Below are 15,310 nucleotides of genomic sequence, written 5' to 3' on the forward strand. Positions count from 1 at the left end.
CGCTTGCAAAAATAATGATGGATATAAAGGGTGTTTTTTTAAGCGTTTGGTTTTTAAAATTGAAATGAAACACACAAAATTTGAATATTACTGTTGAATTTTTATTTGAGATGATAAAACAATCTCTGCCAATTACTTTTTAAAAATGACTTCATGTAAATGTTGGCCGCGACTGCGTTTCAAGTGATCAACACGGAAGGTCCAATTTTGCACCACTTTTTCCAGCATGTCTAAGGGAATTTCGCCAATAACACGACTGATATTGTCTTCCAATGCACCAATTGACGCTGGTTTGTCCTGGTAAACCAATGACTTTACATATCCCCACAAAAAATAATCCATCGATGGTTGAATGTCCAATAAAGTAAAATGTGTGCGAAATTTGTCCACAATTGCCTTTATGGCTTGCTCGGTTGGTCGGTTGTGTCGACCATAATATGGACGTAATTTGCGAAACTTTTCACAGAACACGAATTTTGATAATAAATTTCAATGATTTGTAAACGTTGTTCAGGCGTAAGTCTTTCCATGATGAAATGGCAAACTAAACTGGGCATTTTTCACTTTCACAGCTGTCATGAACATCATGCGGTATGTCAGTGTTGCCAACGTGAAAAACCAAACGCTTAAAAAAACACCCTTTATATGGATCCCTAAGTAAACTGAATGTTGTTCCGAAATCAAAGTGTTGTTAAAAGACTACCAAAACGAGTTAAAAGAAGTAACCTGAATGTTGTAGATTGGAGGAAATATACACTTTTCGTTTTATTATACCAGGCAAAGAACAACACAAAATGTCCCAGAGCTTAAAACTGAAGAATTTGGCGATCTTTTCGACGGGTGGTTGTCTTTGGTTAACGGATCGGTAACTGAAGAGAGTTCGTTTAAATTTTTGAGATTTTTTTAATGACGTCTAACTTAGCTTCCATATTTGACTGCATTTTCTGAATGAAAATAATAATTATTTACAATAATAAATAATAATAATAAATAATAAAAAATGAGATTTTTTTAATGACGTCTAACTTAGCTTCCATATTTGACTGCATTTTCTGAATGAAAATAATAATTATTTACAATAATAAATAATAAAATAACTAACAAGTGGTTAAATGCTTTAAAAAAGTCAAACCTTTCCCAAATACCCTACCACCACCCTCGGAATTTACCTTATTGATTTGCCCAGCCAATATCGGTCAGCCAAAATGAATGACTCAGACTTTTGGACTTCCGGCTCATACATTAGTACTTCCTGTTCACCTTAGGACTTCCCGCTTAGACCTTAGGACTTCGACAGTTCGACGTTGTCAAATTTGTTCGACTCATTGGTTCGACATTGGTGCACTTTGGTTCGACGTTGTTTGTATTTTGGTATCTTTCGCCGCACGCGGTTCTTTCGCCTAAAACCCCGGCGAATCACGACTATCATAAACGAAGAGCGAATTCAAGTTCAGAGAAAGGCGAATTCACAAATGTTAAGACAAAATGAGCGAATTTTAATACTTACACACTGATTTTCCTTCACAAACAACAACAAAGCGATCAATATACACAAAAATAAAATGTAAAGTGCGTTAAAACGTAAATGAAAGAAATGTGTAAATCGGATAACTAAGATTTGAAAGAAATAGATAGAAGCATTGGAGGGTTAAAAAAAACTATTTGCAAGAATTAGCAAGCGGCGAGTCCAGTAACGAGTAGGTGAGAAGGAGCGGAAGAGGAAGAAAGAAGTAAACTAGCCAACAAACGGCAACTAGCGAGACAAATGTGCTGCAGCAATACCCCGTTTCCCCGCCAACACCAACAACAACATATTAGTGTCTGTGCTGTGTGTGAATGTGTGTGTGAGCGGTTGTATGTGTGTGAAAAAATTTTTTTAGTGCAAAATCAAAACAAAAGACGTAAGCGTAGAAGCAGCAAAAAGAGAGAAAAAGGACAAGCACTGTGAGTGAAAAGTGGATTGAAACTCGGAATCGAGTGAAACGAGAAAACCAAATGCATTAGCAGCTGCTAATCGTCATTCTACCACGAGATTCTGGTTATTGTTGTTGTTGTGGTTTTTTTTAAATATTTTTTTTTGCACCCACCACAACCACACGTAACTAGAGCACACACACACACAGATACATAAATACGTACATACAGAGAGACTAGACTCACACGCATTGTCAATCCACACATACACATCGAATCCATCCTCCACATAGTAGATGCAGTGCAGCGGAATCTTTGGAAATGATTTGCAAACAAGACGTCCTCCTGTGGTTTGAGACACTCGATAGCTACAAACGCATTGAGACCATGTATTCCCTGCTAACCGCCTGTCTGCCCTTCGAATTGCGTTTCCTTGGCACACTGCTCGAGGAGCAGGGCCGCTGCGATTCGGAAAAATTACGCGGCATGGAGCTAAGGGCTAACAATCCACATGAATTGGCGGCGGATATGTTAACCTGCCAAAAGGGTGATCCCACAGATATAAAACATCGTCGCAAAATGGCATTATATTTAGCCTTGATTCGGGCCTGCAATCGTAACTGTGTGGCCGAAATCTTTCGTACTCTCGAATGTTGGGGCGAATCGGATTTCAGTTGCATTAACGATCAGGATACTTTGTTGGAGTTATTGCTGGTCTATACCATGGCTGCCATACATCCGGTCTTCTCGCTGGATGAGCAAAGAAAACTCAATGTGATATTGGCCAAAATTAAGGAAAATAAATTGATGGCAGAGAAGCTAAATAGTGTGCCTACCGCGCAAATGGAGCCGGCATCGTTACCATCTCAGCCACAGCAGACACATCAGCAGCAGCAGCAGCAACAACAACAACAGCAGCAGCAGGCCCAACAGCAGCAGCAGCAGCCAACAATGTACCCGCCGCCGTCCCAGCATCAGCAGCATTTGCAGATTCATCAAATGGCGCAGCCGCAACCGCCGCCGCCACATCCACAGATCATGCAAATGGTGCAGACGCCGCAGGGCACAATACCTATGATATTTTCTCAACATTTTCCTAAAGTATGTATATATATATAGACCAGGACTTTTATATCATAGATTCACATTCTTTTTTAATTTAATTTTTTATCTCCAAAAGGGGAGAAAATAAGGGGAAATATCCTGTCCAAATTTAGATTTTCAAACCGATTTCCACTAATATAATATATCCTTGAACAATACGACCCTAAAAGTTTTATTTTCTTATCTGTCTGGCTTAACACGAGGATCTCCAAGAAATATAAGTAAGAACACTTTATTTCCAGGTATCCTCTGGTTTATCCAGATCGCTTTGCAAAAGTTGGGAGTTTAAATTGGGATTAGAGCTTAAGGTCAATAACTTAGTTGATCCTTAAGAGATTGACATAAAACTCTTTACAACCATTGATGAACTATATGACCAATCCCTTTGTCCCATCACAATATAGATTTCGCTCCATCCAGCCATCTTCAACTTACTGAGAATATTCAATCACAACTTTCTAATAATACTTTTGCTTTTTCCTTACTTGTCCTCTTAGCTTCTGCCCAGCACCGATGGTACGCATCAGATTAGCGTTGAGGCCATGTCACATATGATGCAATCCAACATCACCATTCCAACGGACGCAAGTGCCATGTGGCCCATACGACATTTTGCTCATCCACCGCCACAACAGCAACCACAGCAACAGGTTCAAATTCAACAGCAACAGCAAAATATTGAGCATCCCGGTCAAATGCCACCACAAGCCACTTCCCCAATGTTAAGTCAACAATCCTCGCCATCAAGTAGTCGCACCACAAGTCCTCAACGGAGTCTAACGCAACAGCAGCAGCAGCAACCACAACAAATGCGCAACATGTCGCAGCGTATGACTGGTGGAGGCATGAAAAACACACGTCGACCATCGGCAGAGACTACGCCGCCTCCAACTTCATCTATTGGTGGTGATCAACAGCATGTTAAACATATGGATGAGGTGAGAATTAAAAGTTCGAAACCCCTTGGGTTGTTAAAAATGATTATGTTAATAAGTTGAGTGCAAGTTGAGTTAGCCTTCAAGTCTAAATAGGAGGAATCGGCTCATCTTCGGTAGATGAGTTGTCCTAGTCAATTAGGTCACTAAACAAACAATAATCTGGGTTAGTGTGTGGATGTAGTTTTCGTCTAAGCGATTTAAATCAAAATTCTTAATCAATATCATTCAGGCCAGTGGAATGAAAAATTTTTAATTCGCCTACTAAATCAGCTTCTAGGGCTATCGATCCCATATTTAAACATGTCTCAATTTCGATTTAGAAAAAAACATTAGTAATGCAATACAATTAATCCATATTTTCTTTTTAAAGGTATAATTAATTTTTTTTAAATGATCGACAATTTTTATATGTATATTTTTTTATAATTTTCTGTTACTATGGTTAAATGAAAGATTCCTCATACTTATCTCTATTGTATTTCACAGAATATAAACGATGGCCTAACCACAAGTTTACCAAGTTTAATACGAAACGGTTTCCAGCGTCCGGGAGCAGGTCATCATCATCGCATCAAGGCAAACACATACATACCGCCTCATCAACAGCAGCAGCAGCAGCAGCAACAACAACAACACTATCAGCCCAATAGCAATTATATAAATGCCATGCAGAATATGAATTTAAATGACGATGGCAGTGGCGGATCTACATCTATGATGAGCATCCATTCCAACAAAAGTACAGCGACAACTGGCAGCGAAACGGGCAGCTCGAATGGCTCATGCGGTGAAATATCGCCACCGGAAACGCCAACGCCGTTGCCCTTAGCCCAGATGCATGGACAAGTGGGAGCCATGGTAACGACTGTGCTACCCGGTGGCAGTGGCACTGTGATGGGTGGCTATCAACAGAAGCCGCATCATCTTAGCTATAAGCAACAACAGCAACTGAATCTGCAGCAGCGGCTAAATGGACGCAATGGTGTGGAGAAGAGTTATCAACAGATTTACGCAGCGACAGGGACGCCCGTTTCAAGTGATGCGGGCAGTGGGCAGGCTCTGCTCATTAGCCCCTCGCCAGTGAATACGCCGACAACGACTGTATTGCCACTGCCTCCTGCGGCCTATAATGCCGCAGCGGGCACATATCCATATCACACGGGAAGCACTCCACGAGGACATCCGCCACCACAGCCACCGCAGACATTAATCCAAGCCCATACGGCACCACCTCCGCATGGCGGTTTTCGTTATCCGATGCCACAGCCACCACACAATGGTGAACAACAAATCATCTATCCAGCTTTTCCGGGACTGACCTTCTTGGCCCCATCACCGGCGGGTACACCTACCGGAGCGCCGGTAACAGCGTCACAACTACGCAATACAGCGGCCGTAACGTTGAGTACGAATGCCGTTGTCACAGTGCCGACAACGCATCAGCCCGCGCCACAGCCGCCGCCACCAACGGCGGTGGTCAACAGCCAGCAGTCCTACAGTGCATTAAGTGTATGTCCCATCACAGGTGCGGGGGCTGGAGCAGCTACACAAAAGATTATTTCCTGCTACAACTGCGGCTCCCAGACGCATAGCGGACGAGACTGCCAAGAGGCCTCAATGGAGGATGTGACGCGTAGTGCCAGCTACAAATTGGACTATTCCGAGGCCTCTTCGACGATAAGTGAAGTGAATACAAATCTAGGTGACAAACAGCAGCAGCAACAAGCTGACATGTCAAATTCTACAGTAATCACACCCACAGCAGCTTCCGCAATATCCACAGGCACAGCGACAGCGGTGACAAGTGGTAAATAGAAGGATGAATTGTGTATATCTACCGTGGGTGGATCATAAGTTTATATATATATATATATATATATATATATATATATATGAATGAGAAAATAGTTATGCATAATCCTTATCTACTTATAAAATTGCAAAACCCAACTACAACCACAACTAAAAACAAAAGAAAAGATAAATATTAACAACAATTACCATTTAAATTATGTATGTATGTGTAAAAAGCTGAAATCAAATTTCACGCCCTTTTCACACATGTCTCCTAGTTTTATAAGCCTTCTCAATTTTTGCATATAAATCAGAATGAATATAGTCACGGCTAAAACTTGACAAAGCCCCCCACACAGGAAGGAAGATTTTAATAACTTAAACCCCAATAGACACACTCACACACACACACATACACATACACACAAACAATACATTAATGTGAATGATGGCAAAACAACAAAAGAAAAACAAATACTAAGCAGCAATTTGATAATTATTAAAACAGATAGATAAATTCATTGATTAACCCCAAACAAGTGCTAACAAAACAACTCGAAATTAGTTTCAAGAAAAATCTTTTCAATTTTTTTTTCTTTTAAATGCAGTGGGTTTTAATCATAATACATAATGCATGTGTATATCTGCCTTGTATGTGTTGCACCTTATATAATAAATATATGATATATAGAAATATGTAAAGTGGTCAGAATCTTCTTTTTTAGTCTAATGATATATATATACATATATGAATTGAAAATGAATTATGTTGGAATTTATTTGTCAAGAAATTGTAGTCATATGCCACATGCACACACACACACACACCATACAAACACACACACATATACATATATAAATATTGAATATATTTTTAATGTTAAGTTGTATGTAAAACAGCAATAAGTAAATAATAATCCTTTATATATATATATATATATGTATATGTAAGATTATATGTATGTTACGCAGCAGTTTCATTCAGCGCATTTACATTTAAAACAAAAGAAACAAAAACAAAACAAAAAAAACCAATCAAGCAAAATGTTACAATTAACGAAAAAAAAGAACAATTAATTACGTATAAAAATATTATAAAGCAAAAAAACATCTTATAAATATATTTAGGCATAATGATGTCATCGGTTCATACAAATATATATATATATATATATATGTATTTGTCGATAATATCAGTATTCCTATATACCATACACAATTATCGTACATTTTGATGACGTAGCGAGTTATCTCGCCTATCATACATAAAATATGTAAAGCGTAACGAAACGAAAACAAAAAACAAAACTCTAATCTGTAAGCAGAAAAACTAATTTAAAAGGAAACATAACAAACGAAACACAACAAAAAAAAAAAAAAAAAAACAAAAAACAAAAATACTTAGCAAATATTAAAAAATACTAAAAACAAAAAACCATCTACATGAAGAGAAATGGAAACTAATGTGTATAAACAAATGAGTGTAGCGTAGAGCCCCGCCCAGCCCAGCCCAGCCCAGCACATGATATGTACGTATGTGCTTAGTTAACTATTATTCCAAAATGCATAAATTTTAAGTTTTTATTTCACTTTTCTTTAAACGACTTCAATGTATACTGTAGTAATTATTTATTTTGCTGCTCCTTTGTTTATACACACTTACATATACATATATACATACATACAATCATACATACATTTATACACACACCCACATACATACTACATACATATTATAAATATATATATATATATATATATATTTTAGCAATGTTTTTTTTACCTTTATTATAATTTTAATATCCATAATACATAAAATATCATATGTTACATATGTGAATTTGGCATAAACGCTGTTTAATTAATACATTTTTTATTTAAGTACTCAACACTTGACCATTATTATGTAAGCCCTAATTTGTATATATAAAATGGCCAAGTAATAGTAGCAAACCAATCGTTAAGAACACGCCAAAACCCGCCCACAATTGAACAGAGAAAACAAACAAACAAACACAAAAAAAAAGAAAATGCAACCCAATTTGCCTACGTTTAGTTTCTTCTTATTCTTGTACAAACGTTGTTAAAAAGAAAACTTTGTAAAATCCGCATAATTAAATTAAAAAACAAAACTCAACAACAAAAAAAAAAAAACAATCGAGTACATTTCTATGTACTTTAACTGAATTGCTGCTAAATTGCATAGACGCATGACAAGAAAAAAAAAAACAAAAAAAAAAAGCAAAACAAAAACAAAAAAATTATTATATTTCATTGAAATAATAAAACAAAACAAAAACAACATTGTTTCTAAAATTCGTGTAACAAACACAAAGCTAGAAAACATTACAAAGTCTTTTCGTATTTGGGAGAAATAATTTTAAGTTTCTTTTTTAGTTTACTCGCTTTCGAGTCCTTTTTAATGGTGAAAATAGTCATGAATGAGTTCCCTTATTTTTTGATCACAAATGGACTCCTTTGTTAGAGGAAAATGATGTCCTTCTCTTGATGAGTTACGTCCCAAACTTAATTAGTTTCGAATTATTTTCCAGTATTATTTTTTAGAATATGTGATTCTTTTTCGAGTCTTTCTTTCAAGAATAAAAAATAATGATTGTTAATCAAGTCCTTTTTTTTTAAAAACAAGGTCTTAATATACACTTATTTGTTAAATAATTTGATTTATGTCAATAGAATCTTTGCAATGCTGGACAGGATGATCTCAGGGCGATCTTGGCCCTGAAACGAAGTAAACTGCAATTCTTTAGTGACAAGAAACAGAAGTGAAGATATTCAAAAAGGTCCTTGTACCCTTTTTCGGTCTAAAACATGTTTGCAAGAACAATATCCTGGTGAAATACAGTCATCTCTTAATTTTTTATAGAGGACATTGTTATTATTTTGTTTAGTCGTTTATTCTCTTTCCTTATGATTATATGATATGTTTTAATATTATATACTTAATAAATTTTATATTTCGAAAGAATAAAAGGACGAAGTAAATTAAAATTATTAGTATGTCGGGACCCTTGCCTAAGGAAGCTCTCGATAATTTGCAAGAAAGTACGGAATTTATAGATAAAAAAAATGTATGACCTAGAACAAGATAAATTTAAATTTTAGTAGATTTTGAAACTTGAAACATTTATAATTTAGAATTTCTTTTCAATTACTCTTAATTGGTCCTTAATATCTTTAAGAAACTGAAATATTTTTTGCCTGTTTATTTTGTATGTAAAATGTTTATTATTTTTATTGGGTTACTGAACTAAAATATTTTCAATCTTTTGAAAACTGTCAATTTCATTTTAAAAAACAGAATATTTAGACTAATATTTACTGAAATTTTCAAATTAAATTTGTGTTTTCTTTAATTTTGAATATTTTTTAAAGATTCTAGTACAATTTTTAATGTATTAGAAAATTTTCGATTTATTTTTAAAAATAATTTTATGGCAATAACCAGACTCCTGGCCTTAATAGATTACCATAACTTATTATATTCGTATTTTAAAATTTTATTTTATAATAATCCAATATCTAATTTACAATTTGCCTAACATTGGCTATTAATTTTTTTTTTTTTTTTTTAGTCTTTACTTAAAAACTAAAGAATTCTTAAAAACTTGCTAATATTTTGCTTTGTTACTGGTAAATACATATTTTAATTTATAATTTAAAGAACTTATAAATAAGTAAATGCGTTAAAACAAATTAATGTTGTACATCTGGTAAGTACATATAAGATGACAATACAATGCAGGATATATTGGTAAATAATCATTAATTATAATAATATTATATTACGTCTTCATTTCATTTCAATCATTTATATTCAGCTCAAATAATAATATTATATTACGTCTTCATTTCATTTCAATCATTTATATTCAGCTCAAAACCAGCTACATATGTACATTTCAGAGTTTATTTTTTTTATGATATATTTCCATTTACATTCCATTTAGACCTTCACAAGGCTTGCAACTACTTTCAAACCTAGTGAAAGTTTTATAAAGAAACATTCTCTAAATTTCAGGTCTATAATAAGATCAGAACTTTTCTATTTTTGTTTGACTTTTGAGTTAAAAAAAAGGTTCTCAAAGTTTTTTTTACCCATTTTTTTTGCTGAGTGTATCTTTTAGAATTTAGATTGGTTGGGTTTGCAACAAGTGTTTGTGCGTGTCTCTCATGGTTACTCATCGTTACTTACTCAATGGATAAATGGGCGAAAGAAGTTTAATTTAGTCAAAGAGATGTGCCAATTTTTCAGTTTGTATCTTTTGAGCTCTTTAAAGTGCACTAAGCGTTCCAGACCAGGTTGGTTTCGGAATTGGTCTGTTGTGTTTCCGAGTGTTTTTTATACATGCATACATATGTACATATGAACATGGCTTAAACGCAACTTGGATTTAGGCAATACACATAAACATGGCAAAGAAACAGAAACCCAAGAAGGAGGGAGCATCAGTCAGTCAGTCAGTAACTGTGAGTGGAAGTGCTCTCGAGCGTGTCCATTGTACCTTAGCCGTAACGGCAATAGTCTTCAGTTGAGCATACGCGTTGAGTTGGTAAAGTTGTGATCTACTGGTACGGGCAAAAATTTATAATTTCCAGTAATTTAAAGTTAAAAAGAACTTCAAGAGTTGGAATTTATGAATTTTATTGAAAAAGTTCTTGAAAAAACAAGAAATCTGTGTGCTTAATAGAAAGGAGCTTTATTTAGCCGTGTTTCCAATGTATCTATAAGTGCAAGTTCAAAACGTCCGCCTTCCCTGGAAATGGTAATGCTGCTGCTCGTTCATGCATAGCCAAGTGCTGTGCAATGCTGGTAGTTATCGTCGTCCGTTCCGGCCTCCAGTTCTACAACTTTAACTTCAGCTCAAACACAGACACCAAGCAACACCATTGCTGAGTCTTTTTTTTGTGTTCACGTTTCAAAACGAAAACGAAAACAAAGATAGACAATGCTTAAAGCCACAAGGAAACCACCGCCCACAACCGAAATACAATACAAATCGAAACTAAAAGTTAAAGCCAATAATAATAATGCCATTGTCGAACGTTTGCCCATTTTGGCGGACAGTTCTGTTCAAACGGCGGAAGATGAAAATGTCATGTTAAACGCAAATTCCCAGAAATTGAGCCTAAAAGGCAGCCAGCTCGGTGGAAGTATTTTGATTGGCAATTATAATGTGAGTGAAGTCTTTGCAATCCATAAGCCTAGACTCTATCTCTTTTCTCTCCTGCAGTATCTTACCCAGTTGGAGGTTTGTGAAAATGAAATGGAAATTTTGGATCTCAGTTCTTTGGCACAATTGGAAATTCTGAAATGCAGTCGCAACAAACTAATGGAGCTCATTATAAATGGCACGAATCTGCAGAAACTTTACGCTGATCATAACTGTAAGTTGGTACATTCTCGACATTCGTAGAGAAGGTAGAATTATCCAGGAATGGGGTCGGGACAAGCCTCTGTCCAAGGTTTTTAAGTCCAGATGCAGTTGATAGTTCCAAACACCATGAAAAATAGAACCTAAAGGAAAAATTTCATTGCCCTTAATTAGTTTTCAAGAAAATAAAGAAAAAAGTTCGGTACACGATGAAGTGAAACATGAAAATTATAAAAAAATTGTCGCCTCTTGTAGTTGGAATTCTCAATTTGTTTTAGCGTTAATGTCCGTGGTGGATTTAAGAATTTGCTTAACAAAATGTATAAAAGGTAGTAGAAAATTCACTTATCCAAAGAACTTTCCAAATAATTCTCAGGATGCTCCAAAAATTCTTTAAAGCGTAAATTTATCGCATATTGTAGTTCCGGATTAGCCATATAACAGGATTATCAAATCGAGATTAAAAGATTTTTAATCACTGACAAGTTGGCTCAAAGTGCATAATTCTGAGCAAATTAGGTGAATTGACAAGAATTTGATTAAAAAACTGGGACAATTCTTTAAAAATCTTAACTATTCGAATCTTTTCTAAATTTTAACCGATTTTTAAAGCCTTTGACTTAAAATATATCTTAAGCTAATTATAAAGTCATCTTTTCAAACAAAAAAAACTTTTGAAAACAAAATGAACAGCAAAATATTCAAAAAGAACTTTAATTCCATGAAGCTCTATTTCCGCAAATTCTTGGAATGTAAGACTAATGTCTGTCAATCTGCAAAAAAAATCTTCACAACTGAATTTTTTTCCCCAATTCTCGCAAAATATTGCAATCTGTAATGTGTTTTTTAAATAATAATGTTGAAATTAATTTGTTTTAAATATCAAAGTGTAATTTTAAAGTGTGCTAAACTGTGAGATATAACTTTCAAGTCAAAAAAACAGATTAACCAAAACCTTTTGTTAATAAATTCGCAAAAAAAAAACTATCTGAGAATCGTTTTTGATTGATTTTCGTTAATTTTCCAACTTTCCAACCCAAAAACTTAAATTTAAATTTATATATCTAGGTTTTTTGATGGCTGATTGCATATTGTATATCTAAGTAGGCAAATTTTCTCCATTTGCTTGATCTGCTTTTATATAAAGAAAGTTTTTTTAGGTTGCTATCCAAACTTCTAAAGTATGATTAGGTTTTCATAATTTATAAATATTTGGAATTGTGAAATCATATCATACATCTTATGAGTTTGTATATAATAAAATATTTTTCTTTCCTTTTCAAGCTCTCCACTCCATATCGACAACAAATGCCCATCCTGTGCCGATGAAACTAATTCACATTGATATATCGAACAATTTGTTTAGTGATCTACCAAATTGGATTGGTGCCTGTGCCAGTTTATGTTCCCTGGATGCATCTTACAATCGTATAATCAATGTAACTGGTCTCTTAAGGAATTATTGTATCAAAGATTTGCAAACTCTCAACTTGTCACATAATGAGATACAGAAAATAGAGTCACTACCGGATGCCTTGAGCAGCCTTAAAGACCTGAGTATACAGAGCAATGATCTTCAAAATTTGCCGGATAATTTCTTTGCCGTCACTCACACACAATTGCAGACATTGAATGCGTCGTGCAATAAACTTAATGGTCTTCCCCGATATGAACAGAATAATAATGCTGCGCTAGTGAATCTATATTTGGCGGGTAATCAACTGAATGACAGTATATTTGAGCCCCTACTCAATGCGGGCAAAGTGAAATGTCTTCACTTGCAATATAATCGAATTGGCACACTCCCGCCGGAGTGTTTACGGAATTGGAGTGATTTGGAGATTTTGGTATTGTCCGGAAATATGTTACAACAATTGCCAGAACAGGTGGCCACTTTGACGCAATTGAGGGTACTGAGGTGCTGTAATAATCTATTGCTAAGCACACCTCAGTTGGCCAAATTGGGTAAACTGAAGGTTTTGGATCTTTCGCATAATCATTTGGATCGTGTGAATCTGTTGTCTCTTGTGCCGTCACGTAATCTCAAGTATTTGGATCTATCTGGCAATTTGCAACTTCAGGTAAGAATGTCATCAGTTGCCCTCTAAAGTAGGCTTTGAAGTGTCTTGGAGATAGAAAAAATACTCCTCGAAGCAATTATTGTATATAGCCCATTTCAATGAATACTTTTTCAGGCTATTGCATACTTTAATGGGCAAAGTTCTTCCATTTGTCATCTTAATATTGACCGATATATCATGGTATTTATTTTCAGGTGGATGAACAGCAATTTAAGGTCTGTCAGACACAAAGTCAAAGGCATTGGAGTTTTATTGATGTATCGGGCAATAATCGTGCCGCTTTGCCCACTGGCACAATGCGTCCCGCCTCTCAACGTAATCAGGGCAAGACAACACCCTGGACCATGGGTTTTGCTGAATCTCCCGGCTCGGGTGATTGCCGTAAACTTTTGGTCGCACAACTGCGTGCGGGTAACTATGGCGGCATAGATGAAGCTCTTTATGGCATGTTTGAGGCCGCCGAAGGTGGTGGACGTGCTGCCCAGGGAATGACTAAACTAGTGCCAGATCTGTTAAAAAGTGAACAAATGATAAAGGATTCATCGCATGGCGAATATCTAAAGTATACTTTACTAACGGCACAACAGCAATGCGGAAGTGAAAATATTAGGAGTGCGGCTCTGTTTCATCTGACCAGGACACGAGCCCCCTCCAAAGTGCGTCCTTTGAAAAGTAAACGCTATGTACTGAGAATGGCAAGCACGGGTCGTTCCGAGGCCTATCTAATACGAAGAACGACCCAGCTGCGACTGACAAATGCACCAGAGTCAAGTGTTAAGGAGGGCAAACTAGCCGATCCCGAAGTATTAGAGGTGAGTCTACTTCCATGAGGTATAGAGAATGGTTATTTCATTTTGATTTCCATTGCAGTTAACACTTAGCAATGATGATGAGTATCTGGTTTTGGGCAATTCCCAATTGTGGACAGTTATGGATATAGGACGTGCGGCGCGGGAGTTACGCAAAGAGGAGAACGCTCTGCTGGGAGCAAAACGTCTTCTGGACATAGCCCAAAGTTTTGGGGCCACCGAGAATCTTAGTGTTATTGTTGTACGCTTTCGACACTTGGGCACCGATGTGGATCATCTGATACGGGAACTCAAGCAGAGTGTACGCAAAAAACCCACGTTAGTTGTGCAATCTCCTCCCAGCATATCGGTCTGTAAGCGGACCTGTTGTGATCGGAGCAATGCCTGCCGCCATCGTACTTTCGAACATGAATCAATGGCATTGGCTGGACGCTCCTCGCCATGTGGCCAAAGTGATCGGGATCTATTGGCTAAGGATGGCAGCAGCGATGAGTTCATTCTGGCTCATGCCCGTGTCATGCAGGAGGAACAGCAACTGGAAATGTTAGATGAAACAGAATCAGTCCTGTCAGAGGAACAATTCAAATGCTGGGAATACATGCTAGAGCAGAATACGCAATTGCTGTTCGATAAGGAGCTAAATACCATATCAAAATCGTTTACCAAAAAGCCAAATATGGCTCCATTGATTGGAGCAAATCTTAATCAAGTTCAAGGACAAACGGAGCGCAATGACTTTACCTCGAATCTGGTCAAAAGTGTTGCCAATAAATTCATATCGAGCAGTACCCCCCAGTTGCCACAGCAACCACAGACCATGGCGAGTACGCCCACACCAATGGGCACTTACCATCCGGGTATTAAGCATCCAATGGCCATGTCAGGACACTTTGGAAGCGCCCTCTCATTCCAGCAATCTCAAGCCTATGGCTACAATCAATTTGATGGCAAGGCGCGTAAGTCTCCCGGAGCCAACATCTACACAAAACGCAATGGTCTGGGTGGCCCTCATTCAGCTTATTTTGGATCCTTGCAACGTTTAATGCCTTATAATTTTGAGTATGATTTTGCGGTTACACAAGAACGGGAGCGTAATATTTTAGATGAAGAGGAACTCGACGATGATGATTTCAATGAGCACGAAAGTCGTATGCGCAAATATTGGGGAGTGGCCACAACGGAACTATAGCATAACTATAAGAGATCTGTTAGATTAATGCAAAAGAGTGTAATAAAAAGAAAAACTATAAATTTGTAGATTCTTTCGTATAACATTC

At 36.5% G+C, this 15,310-nt stretch overlaps 2 protein-coding genes across 2 annotated transcripts; both read left to right on the forward strand.

The window, feature by feature from the left end:
- Positions 1–1,462: 1,462 nt before the first annotated feature.
- On the forward strand, positions 1,463–7,313 carry LOC137572647 (ataxin-2 homolog). The gene is made up of 3 exons (XM_068284398.1): positions 1,463–3,015; positions 3,516–3,956; positions 4,443–7,313. The coding sequence occupies exons 1-3, from the start codon at positions 2,236–2,238 to the stop codon at positions 5,769–5,771; spliced, it is 2,550 nt and encodes an 849-aa protein (XP_068140499.1). The 5' UTR covers positions 1,463–2,235; the 3' UTR covers positions 5,772–7,313.
- A 3,550-nt stretch (positions 7,314–10,863) lies between these two features.
- Phlpp (PH domain leucine-rich repeat protein phosphatase) lies at positions 10,864–15,222 on the forward strand. Its single transcript, XM_068284887.1, has 5 exons — positions 10,864–10,945; positions 11,003–11,156; positions 12,428–13,224; positions 13,419–14,036; positions 14,095–15,222. The coding sequence occupies exons 1-5, from the start codon at positions 10,868–10,870 to the stop codon at positions 15,220–15,222; spliced, it is 2,775 nt and encodes a 924-aa protein (XP_068140988.1). The 5' UTR covers positions 10,864–10,867.
- The last annotated feature ends 88 nt before the right edge of the window (positions 15,223–15,310 follow it).

This window comes from Drosophila tropicalis, unplaced genomic scaffold, assembly GCF_018151085.1.
Source record: "Drosophila tropicalis isolate 14030-0801.00 unplaced genomic scaffold, ASM1815108v1 contig_393, whole genome shotgun sequence".
NCBI classification, from domain to species: domain Eukaryota; kingdom Metazoa; phylum Arthropoda; class Insecta; order Diptera; family Drosophilidae; genus Drosophila; species Drosophila tropicalis.

Bases quoted from the DNA above. Each gene is read 5' to 3' on its own strand.
- LOC137572647 (XM_068284398.1), top strand. From the start codon at position 2,236: ATGATTTGCAAACAAGACGTCCTCCTGTGGTTTGAGACACTCGATAGC. The intron at 3,016-3,515 runs GTATGTATATAT...TTGTCCTCTTAG, and splicing joins TTTCTCAACATTTTCCTAAA to CTTCTGCCCAGCACCGATGG. The intron at 3,957-4,442 runs GTGAGAATTAAA...TGTATTTCACAG, and splicing joins ATGTTAAACATATGGATGAG to AATATAAACGATGGCCTAAC.
- Phlpp (XM_068284887.1), top strand. From the start codon at position 10,868: ATGTTAAACGCAAATTCCCAGAAATTGAGCCTAAAAGGCAGCCAGCTC. The intron at 10,946-11,002 runs GTGAGTGAAGTC...TCTCTCCTGCAG, and splicing joins TTTTGATTGGCAATTATAAT to TATCTTACCCAGTTGGAGGT. The intron at 14,037-14,094 runs GTGAGTCTACTT...TTTCCATTGCAG, and splicing joins CCGATCCCGAAGTATTAGAG to TTAACACTTAGCAATGATGA.